The sequence below is a fragment of the Chelmon rostratus genome, chromosome 22, assembly GCF_017976325.1.
Source record: "Chelmon rostratus isolate fCheRos1 chromosome 22, fCheRos1.pri, whole genome shotgun sequence".
Lineage (NCBI taxonomy): Eukaryota > Metazoa > Chordata > Actinopteri > Chaetodontiformes > Chaetodontidae > Chelmon > Chelmon rostratus.
The window spans coordinates 14,826,905-14,853,457 of record NC_055679.1 but is presented as its reverse complement, the minus strand read 5'-3'; the positions used below and the strand labels follow the sequence as shown (position 1 = coordinate 14,853,457).

General features: G+C 42.2%; 1 protein-coding gene across 1 annotated transcript in view; it reads left to right on the top strand.

The window, feature by feature from the left end:
* The first annotated feature begins 448 nt into the window (after window positions 1-448).
* si:dkey-97m3.1 (fatty acyl-CoA reductase 1) overlaps window positions 449-26,553 on the top strand; it is a 55,873-nt gene continuing 29,768 nt past the window's right edge. The window contains exons 1-2 of the mRNA XM_041964241.1: window positions 449-640; window positions 21,613-21,900. Coding sequence (XP_041820175.1) covers window positions 632-640; window positions 21,613-21,900 — 297 coding nt within the window. The 5' untranslated portion in view covers window positions 449-631. The remainder of the gene's footprint in view (window positions 641-21,612; window positions 21,901-26,553) is intronic.

Here is a 26,553-nt window from a genome sequence, read left to right as displayed (position 1 = left end):
CTGTGTTTAAATTAATTCCTAATTGGATTGTTTGTTTTTTTTAATCATTAATTTATTTGTCAATTTCACCAGTGTCCTGGATTTTTAAAGCCTTTGCATACTTCTTTATACAAATAGCCTACTTTAACAAGTAATTGTCAAAGTACACAGTAGTTTGTCCTGTACACCATTCAAACTTTATATTTTCATGAAATAATATGTTATATTTATGCTTGGCGTACGCCGAACTTAACATATCGACAACTGAGAGGAAATGTCATACTTTCCGCTTTTCAAAGAACAACGATGAAGCAAGCCACGTTAACTTCCGAGATTTTTGAATGAAAGCTGGCGTGACGCTCGCGCCGCATCCGCCAGAACGGCGTGTACAGGCGGGACTTGGGGAGGTCCCACGGGCGGGGTGACGCGCCCTGCCCACTCAGTATCTAGTATTTGTGTAGCAGTCTGTCTAGCTGCAGCAGTCTGCAGACAGACAGGCAGTCGGCGGTGCCGGACTGGGCTTTTTTGACGGTGGAAGTATCCCAGCAGCCAGAGCAGGGGCGGCCGGTGGGAGGAGGCAGAGAGTCCGCAGCTGCCGCACCGCACAGCCTCTTTGAAACCCGCAAGAGGAAGGAACCGCCCGCATCAACCCATGTCAACGGTAGGAAGCATTTTATTCATTGATTCCGAAACGGTGAGGGGTTTCACTATCAGGATTTTAAGATGGATTTTGGGAAACAGAGATGTGTCGTGGCACGCCGCTGCCGGAGCATCTTTCATTGGTTTTGTTGGCTGTGCGGTCGGAGCGGCGGGAGTGAGCATCAACACGCCGGGGCTGAAAATGTCTCCGAGCAAGCCCACCTGGTAAAAATTCATCACGTGCTGGCTTTTATATCGCCCGTTTGTGTCAGTCTAAACGTGGGGGTTGTGGAGGGAGAGAGCGCGCAGTTAGCGCGAAGTTGTGGCCGCCTACGAGTGTAGGGCGGCGGGCAGCCGCACAGCTCGAGCCGCAGTCAGCGTGGAGCAGCTGCGGGAAGCTAGCGGCTGTTAGCGCCAGCGAGACAGGAAGTCGGAACAATTGCCTTCAAAAGAAAAGCATAAGCAACATTGCATACTCAAATTAAATACTTTTGCAGTTTAACCACTTACCAAATGCTTTTAACCACAGTTTTCAAAAGTGTAGTTATATTTTTGATGAATGAATGTGTGAATCATCCTGCAGCCAGTATCGGAAAGCACTTGAGGAGAGCTGTAAGGATATCAAAAATGATTTAACACGCTCTCTTAGAAGCAGACGAGTACTAAATTAATAGTTGTGAACTACTTTGAAAGCAATGGTGGATTATAAAGTTGTGATTAGTTTTGCAGCCTGAATGTTTTCGTAGCAAGCACAGAAGAGGTTATCAATGGTTCAATACCAATGTGTCATCTTATTTTACGTACATCATAATCTAACAAGTGTTTTTATTAGTTAGAACTGAAGTTATCAGTAAATTAATTATTTGTCAACAAACAGAAAATAAATCACCAGCTATTTTGGTAAATGTTTAAGTTTCAAGTAAAAGAATGAAGGATTTGCTGGTTTTTCTGTTTTACATCATTGTTAAAAATAAATATCTGTTTTGTTTTGTTTTTTACTGTTTGTTGCACGTTTTGTAGACCAAACGACTCATTGATATGATATCGGCAGGCCAATTGATAGTGAAAAAATGTCACCTGTGGCTTCAGTGTTGCTTCCCCTTCTTTCTCGGTTCTGTTTTACTTTGAAAGGTTGCACCGGAAGAGGCATTTTAACAACATCTCTACCTTGACGCTGCCGAATAGAGAACGTTGAATTATGAAAGCGTACATTTCGTTATACTGTTCTTCAACCATCGCAGTGATAAATAACAGTGTTTGTGTTGAAAGACCGGCCATTATTACAAAGCGGAAGGGCAGAACTGACCCCCCTGTGGTTGTTCCTGCGCGCGTGTGTGTGTTTGCCATGTGGAGGCGAACCCTTTGAATCCCCTCCTGGCTGAGGAGGTCTTGCTCAGAGGTGTGACAGAGCTCAGCTGACCCTTCTGGTCCTGAATGTTTAGCAGCTTGAGTCCAGGTCCGATGCTCTTCTGTTCAGGGGGGATCCGCTTTAGTCCCCCTCATCAGACCGCAGACCCCAGTTTGAATGGAAATTTCCCTTTAGACCCCAGATGTGAGAAGATGTGTGGTGTTGCACATTTTTACTGGACCAGGCACCAGGATCAGCTCTGTGTTCACTGTGAAGCAGTGAAAGTATCTCCCATGATAGGCATGAGCTCACTGACCAATGTTCTAACCCGCTCTGCAATTTACCGCATGACGCTGCTCTCCTTCTGTGTATATCATCATGATAACTGCTGTCGCTAAAGGCCAAACGTTACATATGTGCACTTATTCTCTTTTTAAGTTGTAGTAAAGGCCACAGTGTCCCCTTAAAATTAGATATGATGCCTTGAGAGAATAGCTAATTCTGTTTTTTCTTTAATTCTGAAACATTAAAGCCAAAAACTTTGTGTTTCTGTATTTTTTTCCTTGCCTGGTAAGCTCAGAGCCTACAGTGATTATAGACGGCAGCGTGAGGTCATTTCTTGGTAGGCTTTATTTTTGTTTGTGGCTTCCTGTGTCTCCATTATGTGGCGTTTTATCAGCTCCAGGAATCACGTCAGACAAGCTGTCGAGCAGAGGCAGTGAAGTCGCTTCACTTGTTTGTTTTTTTCTGCACTTTAAAGTAGTTCTGAGGCCAACAATTATTTTTCTTCTTGATTATTTGGATGATTTATTTTTTTTATTTCGTTGTTTTTGTCAGATAGTGAAAGAAAATGTCAAGAAATGCCTGTTAAAATGTCTTGTTAATTCTCACCAACAGTCCAAAACAACAAAATATTTAGTCTGCCATGATACAAAACAGATAAAAAGCAGAAAATTCTAACATTTGAGAAGCTGGAACCAGCAAATATTGGTCTTTTTTACATTAAATCATCAAAATAGATGCAGATCCATCATCTGTCAATCAGTTAATCAACCAATTGTGTGTATCATCATCATCATCATCATCATCATCATCATCATCATCATCAGAACAATTGTTTAATTGTCAGCCACTGTGTATTTCTCCAATAATCCATAATGGTCTGTACACAGATCAATATTAGATTCCTTTTATATTTAGAAAAACCCCTAACAGAGAACATCAGTGCATCATATGGTGCAAACTGTGAGCAGATGCCCCCCCTCAAAAGGTGTTTTGATTGTAAATTTAGCTCGTCACCATCTGAGCTATAAGAGGCAAAATGAAACAAGTGTCTTGAGCTGATTTCTAAATCGGGATCACAAATCGAGCTCTAATTATCATCACGGGATGACCTATATTTTATTCTCAGAGAAGCGTTAGGTAAGTGTGCACGCATGTTCCTGAATCTGTGCTCATTTATGTATTTATAGCTGCACAAATGCCGCCAGAAAGCATTTTATTTTCAAGCTGGCTTCTTTTCACGGCTTCTAAGCTCACACACGTGGCTGCTTTTTTGGTGGATGTTGCTTCATTTTCCCTTTTAACGAGAGTTTAAAAATAGTTGGATTTCACAACAAAGAAGAATGCTGCAGGGTGGAGACAGAGGTGCATAACCTGCCTTGTATACATGTCTGCAGCCTCTCCTCCTGTGCACCGCAACTGCTCCTGCAAACCCCATCAGCTCTCCTCCTTCATTATCCTTATTCTCTATCTTTCAGCCTCCACTTATCACTTGTGCTTCCTTTCGCTCCTGTTGCAGACCTCCATAAATCTTTAAATGCTACGTAGCTGTGTCGCTGCTCTGTCCAGTCTCCTCTGTGCATTTCCATACCACAGAGAGTAGTATGGTACAATAAGTGAGTGCAGAGGCATGATGGGAGAAGCAGCGTGGGAGCAGTTTTTTCTTCCCATCTGTGTCCACACTCTGCAGCAGTTTAAGAAGGCTGTGATGTGGTCTGGGGTGAGGGGGATTGCAGCGTGCCTCATCTTCAGCAGATAAACAGCCACTGCAGGGATGTAAATCTCTTTATATTGTCGGTGCCGTTTGTCATTGCGAGTGGGTGTGGAGGCGGCGAGAAAGCGTGTTTTACTGTCTGCATTAAAGGGAGGAAGCTTCCGGTAGATGCCAGTTCATTTCACCGTGTCCTTAAGGCCACAGCACAGTGTGATTAGTGGCCATACTGGCAGAGCGGGGCTCGAAGCTAAAGGCTAACATCATCGTGCTAACATACTAACAATAACAACGCTAAATGCTGATGTCAGTATAATGTTTACCTTCTTATTGTAGCGTGTTAGCATGCTTGCATTTGCTATTTTAGCTCTAAACACAAAGTACAGCTGAGGCTGATGGGAAAATCATTTTTGCATCTAGTTGGTCATGAACCAAAGTGACCTGGCGGTGGCGCTCTTCTGAGGGGACCATAACGTTTGTATTAGTATTTCAGTTATTGATTACTTTCATTATCCATTAATCTGGCAATTATTTTCACGTGTTTTCGCTAAAATGTGTGAAAAAAGCTGTTCAGTGTTCGGTGAAAGCCTCAAATGACCTCTTCAAATGTCTTTTTTATGTCCAACAGACGACCTCAAACCCTCCAAATTCTCACTTTACAGTGACATAAAGCACAGACAAGATGAAAATCACCACTTCCTCTATCGCTGCTGCCCGTAACACCAGAATTTCCCCACACAGCGGATAATAAAGTTTTATCTTATCTTATCTTAAAAGGTAGAGAAGTTCTTGTCACTGACAGTTGTATTTGCCCAGGCTGTTGAACTTCATTTTTCACATTGCTTGCATTTCCATTTTCTGCCAACAGCAACGTGGCAAACGAACCTTGGCAAACAACACTAAATGCTTCGCCTTTACCGTAACGTGAAGGAAAGAGTCCTCCTTCTTAACTGCTTGTGCTGTCCTCTAACCACAGGATGGTTCTGTGTTTACATGGTAGTCATGCCAGTCAAACCAGTAACAGAGCTGTGCTTAGAGCTTGATGACTCTTCAGCATGAATGATGGAAATCAAAAGAAAAACACCGAAAAGCCCCGTAAACTGAAGAGTAAATAGAAAATGCAGGTATGTCTCCGCACCTGTGCTTGGCTGTTCCTCATGGGAGGCTCCAGATTGGACTGAATCAGCATTTGTTGCAAAGGCCGTGGTGGCGAGGATGAACAAGCAAGAGAAAAAGGGGGTCAGGGCTAAGAGAGGGAGGGAGTGTGTAGCTCACCTACAGGATAGTCCTTTAAGGAGGAGTATCCCGAATGGCGCCAGCAAATCATCTATGCTTAACACTTCTGAACGCACTCTGGGTATCAAAGCTCGGTTCTTCTTGATGCTTTGTTGGATTTTTGAGCTTATTCTTTATACTTTGGTCGATATTTTCTCCTCTGTAGCAAGAAATTTTACAACCTCATGAGCAGTTAAAAAAGTTGGTTGAATGGGCTGAAGGATGCAGAATATAGTGAAAGCTGTGAACTGACCTGCATTACTCGACTAATGGCTGGGGGCCGAACTGCATAGTTTGAATAATGGCCTCCAGCATTCAACACCTTGTAGCTTCATTTTAAGCCCAAAACCAACCAGTGCTCTCCCACCTAGTCGCATGTTTTGTGTCAGTTATCTTTGTGGAAATCTGACTCGGACTTGTGACCGCGTTGTGGAAGCTAATCCAAATAACAGATAAATAGATATGAGCACAATATAAACAAAAGCAATCAAGGTCTCTAAACTAGATTCTAGCACATCATTAGATAATTATGTTGAGCCTGGCTAGTTGATATTGTACTTAAATGAATCTTGGTCATTTGGGGCCCATGGAGGGCTAATTTTCCTACTGTATGAAGCTGATTGGAAACCAGTTGCTGTCTGGAAATGCATCCATGTAGCTATGATGTAAAGTAGACTGGGTGTAAGCAGGCTAAAACCTCTGGCATGTTATTTTGAAGGCTCAAGCAGATGTTGTAAATTAGCACGGGTCACCTTGCACCCTCTCCATCTGCGCTTCCCGTGGGCCTCCTGGCTGTTAATATCCAGTGGGGGATATTCTGGTGGGCTGCATGACATTGAACCCCACGTGGACATGGGTGCTCTTTTAATAGCATGTCACAAGAGGCTAATGGAGAGGATTTAGAGGCGCTTTATGACAGTGAGTCATCCGGTGTTGATTAATGGAGCCAATGAACACATGGAGCAGGCTTTCTGAACGCCACTCTGAGATATCTTATAAAGTGTACAGATTGAGAATGATCACAAAGTGCTTTAATGAAGAGCTGGGAGGAAACGTTTCAGCAGCTTTGATGGAAGGAATGTTAAGTGAATGCTTCAGCCTGCTGTGACGCTGTGGTTGTTGCAGAATTACTGTCTCAGTTACAACTGATCTGTCGTTGAGGGCGTTGCTGCTTCTCCAGGAACATGATGGCGCAGGTGGTGCAGGGCTTCCGCGATTATACATTACGTTTACATTTCCGAGAATTTACGCAACTCGGCTTGCAGGTAAATCCATAGGGTGTGGCCTCAGGGGTGTAATCTGTGTTCGCACAAGTCTAAGCAGACTGACGTTAGGGTTTGCTGTAGAACAGAGGAAAATGAGTAATCGACCATCCAACAGTGAGTCGGACCCTTCAACAGCCACCAGACGGGAAAAAATAGACAAAAACACATATTTGTTCTCCAAAACAACTAGTTCAGGAGCAACATAAATCATAACCCCCTGGGCGTAACATAAGTAGGTTGGACATTATGTCACAGTGTTTTGTGTTTGGTGGTGGGGGGAGGGGGCTGGACCTGCAGCATGATGTATCCCAACATCACAGGTTTCACTTTTTGAATAGGTGACCTGATTACATGATGAAGCACCTTCCTGGAGGAAACTTCAGAGTATTTCAGTCTTTCCTCCCGTCATGTGATGTATGTTTTTATACAGAGTGAAACTAGGAATTAAAGGAATTAAAGCTGTTTCATGCCTTCGCTTTTACTTTAAAATCGTCACCAGCAGGTAGAAATGTTCTGTAGGAGCTCTTGGGGAGCAGTGATGGATAATTCCTGTGAGGAACTTGACAACAGGTGTTGAAATGTGAACGCGATTTATCCCACAAGCAGTTAAGACCTGTGACATTATCAGCCTAATTGATGCAACTGAGCAATTAGCAGGCACACCTGGTCTTTAATGGCTGCGTTCGTGTATCGTGTACCTGCTTCTGATGGGCTGTTTAAAAGTAAACCTGAACGACTGAAAGAGAATGTCTCTGTCCTCTAATCTACACAGCATGAAGTAAAGATTGAAGAGCTCTTTTCTCCATATTGTGGGTCTAAGGATGGAGGGTGGTGTTATGTTGTAGAGATCTGCAAAGCCCTCAGATTGCTAATTTTGTCCAGACAACAACCGAAACCCAGAGATATTGAGTTTATTTTGGCGTAAGACAAAGAAAAGCAGCAATTTCCAACATATGATGAGCTGGAGTCACTTAAAAATTCATGTAGAAGACTGTTCAGTTATCAAAACATTTGCTGATCATTTTGCTGTATATCAATGAATTGACTCAGAATCTCATCTTGAGTGAAAAGTTTAACTTTTTTCCCCTCAGAGCGACACTTTTTTGTGGTCTTTGACAAGTGAAAAGAGATTTTCTGTTCATTTAATTCATTACCTAATGCTATAGAGGTCTTAACTCAGGTATACTGCCTTGATATATTGTGTATTATATTTCAGCTGTCAAGTGATTAAAATATGAATCAAAGTAAAGATATTAATTGTGATTAATTCCTCTAAATGAACCCTTGTGTTATTTGACACAGGTAGATCTCGGAGTCTGAACACCTGCTTGAGGAGACTGGCTGTAGCATCAGGGTCTGTGCTGGTCTGGCCTCCGAAATCACTGCAAAGTGCTTTGCAGTGAGATGATCTTTTAGGCTTGAAGTGCTCTGATGATACCTTACTGAAGAAATTGCACAGAGCAGCTCCATCTATTTTTTTTTAAACGAAAATGATCTTTTTATTATCTGCTTCCACCGAGGCTACTGGGGACTCTTGTAGTGACGATGCATCTGAGTTGATTTTGTTTGTCGTGTTGCTTTTTTCTAGAATTAATTGAAATAGACATGTTTTTTTACCAACCTTAATCATAATTTATCCTCTTAAGTACTGACCTTGTTATGGTCAGACATGCAGTTAAAGTCACTGGCAGTTAAAGCAGCTCTTGCTGTTACCTGATCTGTTGCAGATGCTCAGTAAATATGAAACCAAAAAGTAGCGTAAAAGTTGGAATTACTCCAGCTGTTTGTTTTAGCAGCCTGTCAAACAAGTGCATCCACCTCCACCACCCCAAGATCAACAAGATTCCCCGTCATTTGAGAGTGCAACTGGACTGACAGTTCATGCCTGAGGCTATCATTATGTTGAGTTGCTTTAAGAGGAGCTAGGTTTCTTTTCCTTTCTCAAGTTTACTTTCTTCACGTACTTTCCATCCCAAGTCACCACTCAAGGTTTTTTTAAAGATTAAAAGGAATAAGCCTCTGTGGCTAATTTGGAGTGATGTTTGTCTGGGACCTCATTAGGGATGTCTGTGGCAGGGTGGCCCAACCTTGCTGTCTGTGTCTGGGACTTCTTGGAAGAATGCCCAGCCTCCGATGCATGGACAATATGGCCAGCAGCCAAGGCTACGTGCATAGCTCCCCCTTTATACTTTACACTCTTTTCTTTCCCCGGGACCTGAGCATGAATGTCTAACAGGGTATTTCCTCTCACTCGCCCTCTGATTAGTCCGGCAGAAACGAGCGAGCAGGAGCTTATTGTGACTGCATCCTCCACGCAGGCAACACAATGCATCGCGGTATTGGCCTGGTGCAGAGGAGATAAAGGCAGTGACTCCCAGGGCTGCTTTGAAATGAACCAAGAGGAATGCAGATGGATCAAAGACAGTAAACTGACAGTAAATTGACGAGTTTATATGGTGTGTAAAAAAGCCAAGTCGTTATTGACTGCACAGCCTTTTATTCTTATGTATTTACTGCACTTCAAAGTAATTACATTTTGCTTTTAGCATTGATTGTTGGTAATTGATTTATTGTTAAAATCTGCATTGACAGCACAAACGAGCTATAAATAATAGTTATGGCTAAAGATGCTTATTTAGACGTCCAGCAGTGGAGCAACATTAATAATCATTCAGAGTCGTGTGTTGATTTAGTAAATTTAGTCCAAAATTCACTGCTTTAGCTCAGTTTTTGTCTCCACCAATCAAACCCTGGGAAAGGTCTCAATTCTCAAATTTAACTGGATTTGCTGCATTTCTCTGTTTTTATTATCGTCAACTGAATATCATGGGTTTTAGGCTAACAAGCTGTTAAAAAGACACAATTTGGGGTTTTGGGAACACTGTTTTATGTCATTTTCTAGCCTAAATGACAATAGAAAAAACATGCACAACTTAATTGGTGAAAATAATCATTAGTCACAGCATTATTAATGACCTCCTTATTGTTAAAACCAAATTAATCATGTTTACCACCTGTTCAAATGAAGCATAAAAGAACCGTGAAGAGACACCGTGTTGATCCAATAAAGAGATGCAATGCAAAGTTACCGGTCTACCTCAGTTTTGGACCACATCAGTAACTGTGGCAGGCAGGTGCAGCTCTAAGTGGCCCCTCCGAGACCACATCCTCACTCCAATCCCAGGAAGAGAGCAGCCCTTCTTTTAATCTCTCCGGCTAGCCTTGTACCCAGCAGACAGCCAAAGCTGATTGCATCCTCTTTTCCCTGAAACACACGAACACACACTCCCGCATCAACAACAACAACTCTGTCCTTCTGGCCCACATATATTTGCCTTCCTCTGACAGAACTTGGCAACAAGCACTCTGCCGTGTTTGCATGTTTTTAAAGGATGCTCATCTCCTCTAGAGAGAAGTTTGTCATGCACTTGCACTTGTGATACCATCACTGCAATGAGCAATGTGTGCGATTTTGTGTCACATTCACCAACGATAAGATTATGATGATATAGTATTTAGATCCTGTCGCATTACTGTATCCTAATCTGTCCACTGGCATCATAAATCTGAAATAATCTGTGCTCGTGCCTCTCCTGTCCAAAACCATCAGTGTTGTTGTGGTTTCTACCTCCGCTCTAATTTGCATACTGGATGGATGGATGAGATACTCGAACAGCTCATCAATTGACGCCAGAGCTCTCCTGCCATTAATTATAAACCTTGCTGGCAGCAGCACGAGGTGAAGCCATCGAGTCTGTGTGTTAAGTAGTGCATTACTCTTCGTGTTGTGTCTTCGCTGTAATCTATCTTTGCACTGGATACCTGATTAAATGACTTGGTCACCGATATGGGTTTCCATGCAAGCGAGCTGTTTTTTGTTCAACACACAGGCAAGTCATTAAGTACTAGAAGGTTGTAGCTGCAGTATATCATGTGAAGGGCTTCAGCTTTTATACTCACGCATATAAACGTGACTATCGCATGAACAATGCTTGGATTATGTGGACAGTTCTCATCATATGCTTTCATGTCATGCTACATGTCACGTATATACATATCATGATATTGCAAAGCACTATAAAATGCATAGAAAATAAGAGGTCTTCATCCAAAACAGATCCATGGAAAACCTCTCAGAACCCAATGTGCATAACAGGGAATCTGCATTCAGTTGCCTCAAACATGCTTTCCTCCCATAAAAATACTATTAGCTATAACTTTAAAAAGACATTACTCACCTGTAAATTAAAAGTGTGATTGTTTCAACAGTGGAGCATGAGACCAGGAAGCTATTATCCCTTTTTGTGTTTGTAGTCAGCCTGTCAGACCTGCTGTCACTACCAAAAGCTGCAGCAGCTATCTCATATTGTGCAAGTGTCAGGTTTATCAATTACACTGATCTTAAATTGAATTCATTATTTATAAATTGCTTAAGCCTCCTGTCAATTATCTGCAACTTATCTGCCTCAAGGTCACATTAATTGATTCATTATACTTCTTGGAATTAGTGTTACAGTATGTACTGTTAGTCCCGACAAAAATGTGAATGTCAATGTGTGCTGAGTAAATAACTGTAGGCCTTATTACCCCAACTGGTTTTCCGTCATCCTTTGGCTGGTACGATGGTGAAAATGGTATTAAATTCCAGTCTATATGGTTTTTAAAAGGTCCACTCAGGTGTTGGACATCCAAGACCTGCTGCAGGACAAGATGAACCTAACCTGATATAATACATGTTTTTTGGACTTGGACCAAGTCCGGTGAGGTGTCAGGACAACAAACCAAAATCTATCAAATTATCTATCAAATTACTCACATAAAACAATTTATAGCCCAATTTTTAATCGTCTATAAACTGACAATAGCTACAACAAATTACATCTTAACATAATAAGTTTAGTCAAACAGTCGGACAGCAGCGCAGTATCTATAGCTCGCCATTCTATAAACAGAAATTAATGCACATTAAAATTGAAATACATACACTTATCTATATAAAACACTTATTTTTCGGGGTGTGTAATTTCCGAATAATTTCCCATTAGGTCTCCAAGAAATGTAATCTGCTACTAATTAAAGCTAAGTGGAAATCAATTGGCATGCTTGTGATTAATTCCAGCTAATTGCCAGCGCAAGCAAGAGTCTTTCATCAGGTCAGTTTACCATGCAGAAATGTGTCTACAAGCAACTGCATTGTTAAAAAGTATATGAGGAAAACATTTTCTAATAATAAATTCATGCTAAATGAGTATTTACATTTACATTTCCTATTTTCAAGAAGTATCAAATTTCAAGGAGACTTGCTGGGAATTTATTAGGAAATTACAGACTAAACTAGTGTTGTTGCATTTACATTTATCAGTGCAAATCTCACATCTTATCTTGATACAGATTTGAGGCTATATTATCCAGCCCAGACAAAAAAAAAGACCAAACAAAGCCCAAATCTTAAAAAAATCAATAAAAGAATCTTTAATTTTGCTTGGAATCTTTAATTTAAGTCATGCCTTCAAAGTAAATCAACAATCCTATTGAATCATCATCCGGTGCTCCACACAGTGTGAACATATTATACAGAGCAGTGAAGGCAGCCTCGAGGATCGGCCTGCCGAGCCGCTGTGATATCCTGCTCCGTGCCTCTTTCCACATTCGGAAAATGAACCTGCAGGATAAGTGACAGGGCAGCTGTGGCCTGTGACCCCGTCTTTTTCTGTTTCCGTGATAAGGGGTTGAAAGTGGCGCACCAGTCGAGGCCCGTTCCCATCGTCACTGCACGTCTACATATGTGAGCGTGTCAGGCTGCTGAGAGCGAGGGCCTTTTGTCAGCCGCCGCGTTAATGGCTGCCTCGAGTGGATCGTAAAAGAGGAGCAGGCCCGGCGCAGCTGCGGGTTGTGTAGGTAGTTTTCGTCATTCGAAAGAATTGCAAACCCACAGTGCCAAGTGCATGCTGGGTGAAAATGAAAGGCATCCAAAGCTGCGTCCTTAAACACTCCCTCATTCATTATTTCTTACACAATTAATGCTCAGTAGTTTACTCAGCAGTCAAAAGTAAACTGAGATTGTGAGACACTTGACGGATGAATCATCCTTTTGCACCGCTATCAGGCGTGGTGCTGCATTGTGGAAATTTACACATCTGGTACAGGCAGAGCGTTTGTTAAGCATGTAACAAAAACTACCATACATGCTACAGTCTGACAAATACCCTGGGCTCATACTACTAGCAATATTTGGGCTTTTAAAAATAAACTTTGTGTATCCGAGAAACCTCTTTCTAATGAGTCTTCACGTTACCACTTCTCCTGGGTTAACTCACTCAATATTTAATGTTATCTACCTGCTGATGTTGTGGTAAGTTGTAAATGGCCTGACGCTGAGTTTCTAGGGATCATAACGTGTATGTAGAAGCATGCTGATCACATGTTGACGGCTGCGACTTAAAAGCTTTTTCACTGTTGATTAACCTGCTGTTTTTTAATCTTTATGGCTTTTTAATTCTCATCACATTTTCCCAAAATCCGAGGAGATATCTCTTCTAAATTGCTTGTTTTGTTGGACCAACAGTCCAAAGCCTAAATATTAGTGTAAACCAGTAAATATTAATTTCTAAGAAGTGGAAAGCAGTGATTTTCTGGCACTCAATAATCAAAGTAATTACAAAATTTTCTGTTGATCGACATCCCATTTTCTGCTGTTGTTGCCTTGACATGTGAGAACGCTTAATGTGTTATTTTATGTGTTTTTAATTGGTTAAAGTACATGTAATTTCTCACACTCATGCCCCAGCTACAGGTTTTTTTTAAATGCAAGTAAGTGTTGTTTTTTGAAAAGATGGTAGGACGGGATAATAGAGAAAATTATAGGCTGCTGCTTGATCTCTAATTACTACCAATAAGCGGCGACCGGTGTGGATTTGTCACTTGAAAGAGGTGCGTGGGATTCATACCATGATGACCACAGTGCAGGTTCATGACCTCTTGGCCCGGCTGCAGCACTCGGGAGTACGATTGCCAGTCTGGGTCTGAGCCAGGCGTCAACTGACACCACAGCACACAGAGGCTGTGTCACTCAGAGGCGGCTGGTGTAATTACAGAAACCCTCCGCCATCAGACATAATGCAGACAATGCACTGATGCACGTGTATGCGAGCGCACAGAAACATAAGCTGTCACGCGCACACTGAATCTCTCGTGGCCAGATATCTGATAGTAAGCACTGACCTTCGTGTGTAGATTTTAAAGTGGTTCGTGGTTCAGGAAAAAAAAAAAAGATTAAATTAAAGAGATGCTGCTTAAATCCTGGAAGCCCATGGCTAATATAATTAATTCTAATTAGATTAGCCTTTAGCTGCTTGGGGGAAAAAAATGAAGTGGAAGAGAAGACCTGCCGTTTTTTTGTGCGGTAATGCAGTCTTGGATGAGGGCCCGTAAAAGTGCTGCGCAATTACGTGGGTTTGTGCGAGGAGCAGTGTCACAACCTCATACGCTGGAGCAGGGGAGCTGAGCTGGAGGATGTTTAATAGTGATGCATAATCAGGGAGTTTAGTACCTGACCAGTTTCTGTTTGAGCAAAAGAATTCAGACGGTTATGAAACCCTTTATTTTGAAGAGTGATCAGCTGACCTACCTGACTTCATTGTTCTTAGCTTAGCAACCATAGCTAAACTTGTCAAGCTTTGGATTTCTCCACATATTAAAGTGCAGGGGCTGGAAGAGATACTCAGTATTTAAGAGTTTGTAAGGCAGTGTCATTGTTTTGCCTTTAAAAAAACAAAAACTTGAAAGTGTGTAAGAAATTAATGAAGCATTGTGTTAACTGGTCTGCTGCGGTTAGCATGTGAGGCTAACTAGCCCAAAACTTACAGTAGTAAGCAAGAGTCACTCTCAAGGCTAACTACATTAGTTCCATTGTGTGGAAGCTCATGCTAATGGCTCATGTTAGCTGCTCTGCTCTTTTTTGGTTTTGGGAAGTTTACAGTCAAGAAACCTATGTCGACATCACCTAAGCTATCGCTACGTTCAGGTAGCTAAAGTACTAACAATTATGTAAGCTACGCAGGAACAAAAGTCTGAAATGAGTCACATCTGCTGTCATGTTAGCTGGTATCCTTAACATGTTTGCCTTTTTAGTTTACTAGCAAGCTTACGTTAGCAGTTCTGTCCTGCTCTTTATTTGATTTAATTTACACTCCAGCAACTCAAGCTAGCGTTTCCCATGATAGCATTACGTTAGCCAACTTTAAAAATTAAAACATACTGTTAGAAATATCACACAAATACAATTTGATATGTAAGCTAAACAGCCAAATAGGGTTTTTTTTTTGAATGAAATAATAGTCTGATCTTATACCAAACTTTTACGTGGACTAACGGGTGAGAATGCTGACTTTTTGCCAGGGACATATAGCTGATTTCACGCTAAAGCCTCTGTCTTTAGCACAACATCAAGTATGTAGCCATCAGGTAAATATTTAGGACCTCATCTTTAATATTTGTGTTTTGAAAATCAGCCAGAAAGACTAAAAAGTCAGTTGAAGAAAAAACCTTTGCTAACCAGCTCATGAAGCGAATGTTAGCTTCATTAGCTACCTACTTGCTGGTGACAAAGTCTGACAAAATTAACAGTTGTTGGCTATAAATGAAAATTTGCTTTTGTCTAACTCCATCTGAAGTCAAAGACCCATTGTTTCCAAATGCACTGAGGATTTTGATGTTAATTCTGCCGCTGTTATCGCTGTAAATCGTCGTTTCATGCCTAATTGAAAGCCTGCAGGTGTAGCAACAACACCTAAGGGATGCGGGGCTCTGCCAACACTCAATTTGACAAGTTTTATCACTTTTTCAGATCACTTCTTTTTCCAGAAGATAATACATTTTATTAATCTAATCTCATGATCCGGTCATTACCCCACCCTCATCCTCTCCCTCGGGGTAAAGAGAGACTCGGACTTGCTCATTTCCTCTCTACTTGCGATTGTCACAGAGACAAGAGCCAGATAATGCCTCAAAAAACGCGTTGACAACGACACAGTCTGAACTAGAAACAGTATTATTTCAGTAAGGGGGCTATGGATGATCATCATTGTGCCTTCTTTGCAGACATATTGGCCCCTGTGTTACGGTGGAGGTGTTACGGCTGCGTTTTTCAGTCGTCTGATGCAGAACCAATGTGCTCCTGCTTAAATCAATCTGCCTACAAAGGCTTTCTGGAGCCTATTTTTACGCTTCAAGTCTATTTTCTTCCATTTCATGCACCTAAGTACAGTACTTGTGTATTGGGCTCTGAGTGCTGCCAAACTGGGGGTTGACCTACTATTCATTACTGTGCCTGAACGCATCCTGTGTAGACACAGACGGAGTACTGACGCTGCTGCTCCTGTGTAGACACGGTGTTAGCGGTGGTTTCCAACCTGGGAGTCTTGGATCTTGGATGAAATGAGACTTGTTTGGCCCCTGAAACCCTCCTGTCTCCGGGCTTGAACATTGCTAGCTGGACCTTGTCTTTTCAGAAGTGTCCATGTTGGCGCAGGAATGTAAAAACCACTGCCCGCAGTGGTAGCACACTTAACCCAGCTTTTCAGGGTTTTTTTCTTTCTTGCTTTCTTTTTTTAACAATGTTGGCACTGTGTTATTTGGTGAAAGGGACGGACTTTTGCTTTGTGTTGCTTGGCACTGGCATTCAAGTTGACGAATGCTGCCTTAATTATTGGCTGCATTTTGCAGCATTTTGCTCTTTCTATTTTTCCCACACTCCCTCCCTCCCCTCCTGGCTCTGTCGGCTTTTGTCCATTTAAAATGGTCTTTGCCAGTGTGCAGCTGTAGAGCTCGATTTTTGCCTGTGTCTCCAGCAGCACTCAACTGACCCACTAATAGAGGGGTTGAATGAGGAAAGGCCGGAGGCAGCTGAAGGACTGCAGAGCTGCGGCTTAAAACAACCTGCCTCCGACAAACAGCGTGGACCTCCCGGGGAGAGAAGCCTTGAGGAAAAACACAGACAAACCCTCAGTCAGAAGAAAATAAAACATGAAATAAGGCCAGAGTGCAGCAGCGTTAGCTGCGAACTGCCTTAAATCTCTGCAGCTGAGCTGTATTCTTATGCCGCGAGCATCTCCAAACTTTATTTTTGAATTGACCCTGAGTGACTTTGAACATGACGCACGACTTTGTCAAGATGGCATCATAACCTGAGAAGCTGCTCCCTGAAGGTTTTAGTGCTCGTCCTTGCTGCCCAGTACTTTTCCTTTCAAGCCATAATGTGGACTCTAAAAGGATGCTGCCTTATTCATCAGTGACAACACAACCAGGGTAATGCTGACAGACAGCCTATGAGCTTTATTCTGCTTGTCCCTTTGCCATGTGTGTGACTGACAGGGTCAGTCAGGTCAAAGTTCAGGGAATTAAAAGTTTTTTTTATATTAAAAACTAGTGTTACTGCTTTCCTTGAGACCCCTTAAAATGAAATAAACTCCTCTGGCTACCTCTCGCCACAGGATGCGTTTGTGTACAACATGAAGGATTTTTCCTTCTTTGTTCTCACTCTATGTCACCTAAGGATGATTAGGCAGTGCAGCAGTCCTCATAAGTCTGGACTGTCTCCATCTGCCAGGGGAATCAAGATCGTGTCAGATGTAGGCTACCCCAGACTCGACAGACTGACTGACGGTCTGTCAGAATGTATAACATGTGACCTGAGTGTACACAAGACTTAGGCAGGCATAGTTTCTTGTTGAGGATCCAACACCCACTAGAATGGTCACATATCTATAGATAAGGAATAACTCCTGAACCTTCTACAGTCTTGAGTTGACCAGTTTCTTTCACATGCAGCTTGTTACCAGTTCAATCGAACAATGAATTTTCCTTCCAAGGCTGTTTGATTTAAATCATTTTATGAGTGGCACCAACAATCAAACTCATGTTCCAGTTGTATTAAACACTTATTCACATATTGGTCAGATATTTCCTCATTTAAGTCATAACTTAGCCAATTACATACTGTATATACATGGCTTTTTGAGTTAAATGAATCTGCAACAATTTTCATTGTAATTAATCATTTAAGTCATTTTTTTAAAGCAAAAATGCCAAAAAATAATGGGAATTATTGCTGGTTTTTAAGTCTGTCATGACAGTAAACAGAATATTTTTTCTCATGTGTGATTGACATTTTTCATATTTTTCTGGCGTTTTACAGACCTAATGCTAAATTGCAAAAATAATCTATCGTGCAATTAATCGTAAATCAAATCCTTTGTAAGCATGTCGTCGATTTCTGCACCAAGAGACAGAAACTGGCCTTCTTGACAGATGCAGTTTAGCTCCTCTTTCCATGCTGTGGCTGGACATCATCAGCCTAACTGACGGGCGGAGGGAGAGGCAGGAGGTGGGGTTGTTTAACCTTAGAAGAATGCAGTAGTGTGTGTGTGTGTGTGTGTGTGTGACACGAAACTGGGATGTGCGGGTCCGTTCCAACACTTTTCCAGCTGCAGGAACATTTCCATTGTTAGGCGTTAATCCGGAGTGACTTTCAGCCCCCTGCCCTTGTCTCTGTGTCCACAGGGAATCTCTATGAGGCACAAAGCTGGAATGTCAGGGGGCCTCAACACAGTACCTTGACTGACCTTTTTATTTTGTGGTCTCTGAATGCCGAGTAATAAATCTGCAGATATTGCCTCGTCTGTAAATCATAGATCCAGAACTCAAATAATCTGCCAAACGCAAAGCTCAGTGGACTTCAGCTTGATGTCTTTGCCTGAAAACCAGGCTTTAGTTTCTGTGATGCCTGTTTTCCACTGCAAACAAGTGGAAGAATAAATCAAACACACACACACACACACACACATCTTTTTCTGTGTGCGTATGTGTAAGGGAGTGTAATTCAATATTAGATGCACAGACGGCAGAATGGAAGGAAAGCAAGTAAATACAAGATTGTTTTGTTATCTGGGCCACGTTTGGCTCAGGAGGATTTGGTTTCTGTCTTCTGTCTTTGGGCAGACATGCCGGGAGTCTGCAGCCCAGGAGAGAGGATGAAAGAAGGAGAGGGAGGGAGGAAAAAACTCATCTTGTGTACAAATCACAGCTCCAGTGAATCACTGAAAAGTGCTCATCGGGCGTCTGTCTTGGCTAAAATCTGTGCTATTGTTGCCAAATGCAAAATTTCGCAAGCAGGCATCCCATCAGCCCTGTTTTTACACGCCGGCTGGCACGTGTTAGGCATGCCACGGCTCCTGCAATTGGTTAGAAGCAGAGTGATGCCAACCAGAGACAGGAAGCTGTCATCCAGTCTTTAAGAGGCCCGTGATGTATCAGTGCGTCATTGTCATGGCTCCACACAAATGAACAGCAACATTGGCAGCGTGGCCGTGAGCTTTTAGCCCACACATCCAACACAACGCTTTGATCAGAGAGACCGCCGCACTGAAAACACAGCTGAAGTCACACGAAGGCTCAGATTGCTGTCTGTTTCGCTCGGCTGTTGTCTAAAGGATGAAAGGGCAAAGTCTCAGCCTGTAAACGTTTGGCAACACACAATATAACCATCACATAAAAAAGAAAAACTGCAGTAAAATCCACAATCATCTCATCCTTTCCTTCTATGCATATAATAAAGCCAAGTGGTTACAGATGAGCTGCGCTGCTTTTAGAAAATGCCAGCATTACTTTTAATGTGTTTCTTGTTGTTTCAATAGGTCACAGTTCTCTCTTAATCATGCCCCAAACTGCATCTTAAATCTTAGATTATGATTTCTTGTAATATTGCAGCCACAGAGGATGGTTGAACCACAAGTGTAATGGCATTAATGAGTGCGTTGTGTAACTGCTTTTAAGATTTGATGGGGAGATTATAGCCTTTATCTGAAGCACAGTTTTATGACTTGAGGGCTCAGAAGTGACTTTGATAAACTGGATGCATTGTTAGGGATTTTTCAGTACTCGTAGTCATACCATGTAGTCACTTCCCATGAACTTGCTCATTTCCTCAAGTCCCTATAAATGCATGCTGTAGCGTCTCAAGGTGCAACCTCTCCCTCCAGACTACACTTGCGCTTACACAGTGAAATATATTTGATTGTGTTAGACTCAAATGAATCTGACAGACAACTGAAAAGGAGACAACATGCATGTCAAAACGTTTTGGATTTCTAATTTAGCTTAACTGAACCTTTAACACACAGATGCCCGAAATTTTGACCAACCAGGCAGCACAGTCAATCGTCAAATTTGCAGGAAAGTGAAATCTGCTCACCAAAGAGCAGACCAAACTGTTGCTTCTGCTGTCTCCTCCAGACACTCCGTAACCAGTTCTGACCAGCGTGAGCAGGGCCGGTGCACGAGCTAACGACCAGCGGCTGAGCTCTCTGAATTTCAGAAGCCACATCAGCTCCTATCTGGTGCCTCTGTCCTAATCAGGAGCCTGTAGGACCTGGCTGCCAGCCACTGCTAAAGCAGCAGATGCAGCTCCTGATTTATTGTATTGAGTTGGCCCAAATAAGCAGACACAGTCCATTACACCGCCACCATTAGAGCAGCAATTGATCCAATTAAGTTGCCATGGAATGAGGGCGGCTGGACATCCAGAAACATGTCAAAAATCATTGGAAAAATAACAAGGAGTGCAAGTCTGGGTCACTTTATCTTGTGTAAATGTGCAGAGTGAAGCAGGTGCGCTTGAGTCATTCTTCATTTTGACAGCGTTTCAAAGGGTTGAGATTGTTGTGTAAATGTTGTGGCTAACCAGTATGGCTTCCGGCTAATGTTGATATGGATCTGTCGCCGTGTAAATCTCATCACGCAAGGACAACCCTGAGTCAACACGGCAAGCCGAGAAACTCCCATCGCACACAGCTACGAATTAACAGGACGAGAGCGATATCACGCAAACGAATCCACGCACAGGGATGGCTGGCGGTGTCATGCTCAAACTAGCAATTATTTCCCGTGTTCATTAATAGTTAAGATTGTCTTCTCCACTCAAGTGTTCTTTTGTTTTGATCTAGAAGGTGTCACAGTCCGATTTAATGTCTTCACATTGCTTGTTTTGTCCGACCAGCAGCCCGAAACCCAAAGATAATTAGTTTAATATCATAAAATATTAAGAAAACCAGCAAATATTTGCATTTAACCAGTGAACGTTTGACATTCTGCTCCAAAAATAATTAATATTATTGATTGAATATGAATTGTTGCAGGTTAGTTTTCTGTGGAGCTACTTAATTAACTAATCATTTTAGGTCAAAGGACAATGCGTTCATATCAGTAATGTAGAGCTACGCCAAAACTCCTCTTTTTGTGTTAGTTAGACAAAACAAGACATTTAACATCGTTACGTTAAATTGTAGTGGACATTTTCATTATTTTGAATTGTATCTCCTTAAAAAAACACTTGATCATGAAAAATGATTTGTTGCAACTAGAGCTAAAACTATTTTGAAGGTACGATTAATCAGCTGATCAAGCAAAAACACCTAAAACTTCACTGGTTTCAGTGTCTCAAATGTGAGTATTTGCTGAATTTCTTCATCTTCTGTGTTGGTACAGTAGAAAAGTTTTGGATTTTAGCAGACATCATCTTGGATCTTGAATTAAGTGTTTTTATATTCATTATGCCTTCATCATAGATGGGAGCGAGATGACAGGAAATGAGGAAGACAGAGATGCAGAGACAGATGCAATTAACCATAAAAATAATAAATGGTTGCAAACATAGTTGCAGCTGATAAATTTTACTTCTCCTCTGGAGCACAGCTTTTTCCTGCGGACTCATCACCCGACACATAGCTGTCAAATTGCCCCTGAACATTGCCCTCTCTCCATCCGCCTGTATGAATATTCATCTAATTTGCATACTGGTTGCATGTTTCTTCTGGCAGTTTGAAGGTCAGAACAGGGAGATAACACTACTGATCCACATTTTGTTTAAATGTTTTTTTTCCCAAGTGTATCAAACTGAAGCAATTAAAAGACTTTACATTCATGCAAAGCTGTCCCTGAACTGCTCCCTTGCTTAAAGTCAGCATGTATTCATAGACAAGCCTCACAAGTACTTCCTGATGCAGTATTTAAACTATGTGGCTGCCAGCCCTCACATCCGTATCCTCCCTCCTCTGCAGGAGCTGTCTGAAGGCCGGGACCTCGACGAGGTTGGAGAGCAGGCACCAGACGGACACACCAGACTGACAGACATCTGCAGCAGCACAGCGGGCAGCAGGATGGCGTCCATAGCTGAATACTATGCTGGCAAGAGCGTGCTGATAACAGGAGCCACGGGCTTCATGGGGAAGGTGTTGGTGGAGAAGCTGCTGAGGTCCTGCCCCGAGGTCAAAGCCCTGTACCTCCTGGTCAGGCCCAAAGCCGGCCAGTCCATGCAGCAGAGAGTCAGCGACATGATGACGTGCAAGGTAAGAGCTATACGTGCACTAGTGCATGATGGTTTGACTTTTTATGTGTGATTCATCCTTTTAGTGCTCAGTGTTACCTTGATACTCAAAGTTGAATACAAAACAATGTAAATAGAGAAGGAAATTACAACTCTGTAGGTGGATTTTGGTTGGAAATATCCAATCACTGAGCTTAATGTTCAGTTATCTAGGCTCTTAATGACAAGTGGAAGCTAAAAATTCTGTTTTTAAGAGAACTGATGAGACAATCTGCCACTGAAGTGAGTTCACGTTTGGATTTGAGGTCTGTTTTGGATGAATTCGGTAACTATGGCATGGTTTTGTTTTGGAAGCAGAGATTATTTGCTTACAAAATTATTTGACTATCAACTGATCACTTTAGCTCCAAGCACAGTATGTTCATGCCAGTGCAATACAGTTACACTAGAACATATAAATAAATGTATGGAGTTATTTAAAACGTATTTTATTAAATTTTTTTTGAGAATCTGCAGCCACAGAGTGTTTTTACTTTGCTACAGCTGTGACTCAAACTTCTGGCTGGAATCTCCACAGTGGGTAAAGCTAATGGGTTCGGTGGTATTTAAAGCCATCCGCCACCCCAAAACTGAATAATTAGTATTGTTATATAGAGTGTGTTGAGGAACATTGAAGAAGCAGCTCTGTTTCATACCTGTCAAACAAACTGTACTGGAACACGAGATGGAAAATCTGTACAAAGCAGTATAAACACTTCCCAGCCTTATTTCTTCCTCCTAGATCTTCTGGTTTGGGTGCATGTTAATACCACTGTGGCATTACATTTTCTGCCTTCTTTGGGTTTGAGCATGTGGCAAATGAATAGCTGAAGCGCTCTGGCGGCGCCCGTGCCGGCGAGGGCGAGTGGTCTTGTAATAATTTGAAACACAGCAGTCGGTTAATATGGAAAAGCAGCAGAACGAGAGCCACTCGTTGAGAAAGTGCTCCTGTTAGGCCATTAGAGCAGCACTCCTGAGTCCATCCAACCAGGTGACGTTTTGACGAGTGAGCTGTTTATTCAAATCATCTTTCACAGCCAGGCTTGTTTCAAATGGCTTTGCGGGGTGTAAGCGTGTTTACAGAGCAATAGAAATTTGCCTGCGAATTATAGCAACACCTGCTGTTGCCATGGTGACGCGAACTTGATGACCTCAAAAGAGTCCAACAGTTCATATTCAAGTTTCGGCCGAGAGACGTGGTGTGGTGCGTTCTGAGCAGAAGGTGAGAGCGAGGAGGGCGGATAATGAGGAGGTGAGGAAAGGAAGAGTGGCCGGAGAGATCAGAGGAAGAGGAGGTGGAGGAGGCAAAAGCAGAGAGAGGTGAAGGGGGGCGGCTCCAAACATGTGGCGTCAGCTGTTTCAGGCCAAGTAGCAAAGCATGACTCAACAAAAACCTCCGAACTGTATGTTGGAGTTAATGAGCGGCGAAGGATTGACGCTGGGTGAACGTCGACGAGCTCGAGTAAGCAGCTGCTGCGGCTTCTGCTCGGCTCGGCTGTTGTTGGCCTCAAACTGTCAGCACACCTAAGAAAATCACACTTTGGCTGTATTCCCCTTTCCGTTTCTCTGTCTGCCTCTAATAGTATCTATTTTTACTGCTCCCGTTGAACCTCGCTGCTGCATTCATTATTCCACTCACTGCTGTAATGCCAGCGGAGCGGCAGTCTCGCAATTTGTGCCTTAATTTAGCCTTGCGCATGTGTTTTTTTTTTTTTTTTTTTTTTTTTTTGAGCTTTTTGCTTTCATTTCCCCCACCTTCTGTCAAGATGCTCCGGCCATCCAGGAATCACAGAACACCTCTCTTAGCATGCAATTAGTTCCCTCTGACACAACAGTACTGTAGAGGTGCCAGTTAACAGCAGCCTGTAATTTCTGCACAGCAGAGAAGGGGAGAGTGGGCGACATGGAGAGATCTATTTTTTATAAACGCCATTTTAAATGCACGTCCCTCCTCTGCTTCGGCTTTTAAGGCAGAAAAGAAGCGGTAATAATCAAACCGCTCCTTTTAACCTGCATCTGTATCGGCTGACGTATCAGCAAACCCAGTGAAGCCAAATGAGACAGACTTATGCTTTGAGCTAAATGCTAGCATGCGCACAGTGACAGCATTAGTATTGGAGTTGGGCGTTTCAAGCTAAAATGTTATTCGATATTCACTGGGAACTGTTGAGAATGAGAGTGGGAGCTCACTCGCCTGGCTTTACAGTGGCTGCACACACAAGAAATCTACTTCCCACGACACCTGATGGACTGCATCACACCCACACTGGTTCAAAACAAGGCAAAAGGGTTTTTTTTTTTTAAGATGATAGTTGCGTTAACTGTTTAACGATTTAAGGATGATTAGAAAATTTGAAAATCATGACCCATCCCTAATTAATATGCTGATATTTAGCAGGTTTGCCATGTTCACCATCTCACTTTAGCGATGTTAGTATGCTAACATGTGCTAATTAGCGCTAAGCACAAAATACAATTGAGGCTGTTGAACATGTGGTTAGTTTTGCAGGTATTTAATAATAATAATAATAATAATAATAATAATAATAATAGATTTTATTTATAACGCACTTTACATTTGAATACAAATCTCAAAGTGCACAGTACAGGCACCAATAACGATAAAAGCAACAATAACGATAAAAGCAACAATAACAGTAAAAACAAGCAACACAGCAAAAAAAAACAATAAAAAATTTCATATTTTAAGTATTAGACAGTAAAATGTTGCCCTAGATGAAAAGTCAGATCCATTCTGAGGGGCAACATAAATATAAGAATAAGATTTCATGGCAATCCATTCGATCACTGTTGAGATATTTCTGTCTGGACCAAAGTGGTGGACCAACTGGCCAACGTTGTCATCCATATAGCCGTACCACAAGGCTATAAAGTTTGGTTAAAGGAGTGGTTTGTCCTGGGAAGTTTTTACCTGTGGACAGAGACCACCTGTTTCCCTGTCTCCTGTCTTTATGCTAAGCTAAGCTAACCAGCTGCTGGTTGGTTCATATTTGATGGACAGATATGAGAGAGGTATCGATCTTCTCATCTAACCGCTGGCATAAAAGCGCATTTCCTAAGCTGTTGCCAACATCTCAGCAACAAAGCAGACACTGGGAAGCTTCCCAAAGCTGTAACAGAGGAGAGAGACGATTACAGGCTTGCTCGCAGAGCTCTGCTCCACAACGGTGTCATGCAGCTGATTAAGTCCATAAACCTGACGTGGGTCGACTGGATAAATATGCAAAATTTCAAAATGGCTTTTGCATGTCAGTAAATATTTAACCCACTTCATCTTCACAGTTATTGACATATAATTTATCTGCTGTCAGTGTGTCAGTCAACATTTGCCCCTCGACAGTTTTCCATTGGATCTGGCATCGCTGCGATAGTGTCCGCTATCAGGACACCGCTTGATGCTCCGCCAAGAACAGACTCACTCATGCTCTGTCTGAGTTGAGAAGTGATGTCATTAAATTTCCATGACCGAAAGCCTCAAGTACCAATTGCTATTCATGCAAGTCCTCAGGTCAGTATTATTCTATTCAGCATCGGGATAATTCATGAAGGAGAACAGCGGTTTTGTCTCTCGTGTAGCCTCTCCTCTTATCCTTCAAGCCAGGCCAGTATCTTTCTTACCACCTGTTGCTAGGTAACGACCAAGAGATCTGTCCCATGGTGATTTTCAAAGGATGCAATCAGGGGAGCTGCCCCGAGCAGGAAAGGGACAAACCGATAGGAATCTCATTGTCTGCGTGCATCTCCGCTGCACCGACTTTGACATTTAAGTGCTGTCTGTCTGTGCAGAGGCTTCTTTGATCCAGTGGAAATGTTTAGACGCCTGCAGCTCTCGCAGCGCTGCCAGGCACTGAATGGCATGTCAGGCACTTGATACAAGTAGGCCTGTGGGTACACGGGGCCTCTCTCCGGCTCTGTGGCATGCGTTTCTCGCCCACCAGCTGCCTGTTGAACGCAGCAACAGTTTTAAATTCCATCTCCAAGGCTGTGCAGCATCTTCATACTGCAGGTCCAGCGCTGTAGCTGCAGGAGATGGGGTCAGATGTCGGGTGGAGAGGTGGGAGGTGGAATGCTTTGGGTAGAAAGGGATCTGGTGGAATTTTGACTCCAAGGCAGATCCTGGATAGGTGGCAGTTTACTCGGTATTACTGTAGAATGACTATTGATTATTGCCTTAGAGGCTATTCAGTGATCATTGTGGCAGCTGGAACACAGATGGCTCTAAATGATGCTGAATTTTGTGTGCTCACTGCATCGGTTGACTTACAGATGACTTAATTATTGATTAATGTTCTCTTATTCATGAACTTTTCCACCATAAAGATCATGCAACACAGTTGTAAATCATTTAAGAGCAATACAATTTCACAAACCAACAAACATAAAAAACAAATAATAGGACAACACATTTTAAAAGTAAGACAAGTAGGAATATCTATTATTATTATTATTATTATGTATTACCTTTTCTGCTTTATGTAAGTTAAAAAACAAACTCAAAGTTCATAAGAATTCCCCTGATAACTGTTAGTCCTTGTGATCACACATTCAAAAGAGACTGTGTTTTCCATTAATTTAACCATTCAGCAAAAATAGGCTTTAAGTACCAGAAGAACCT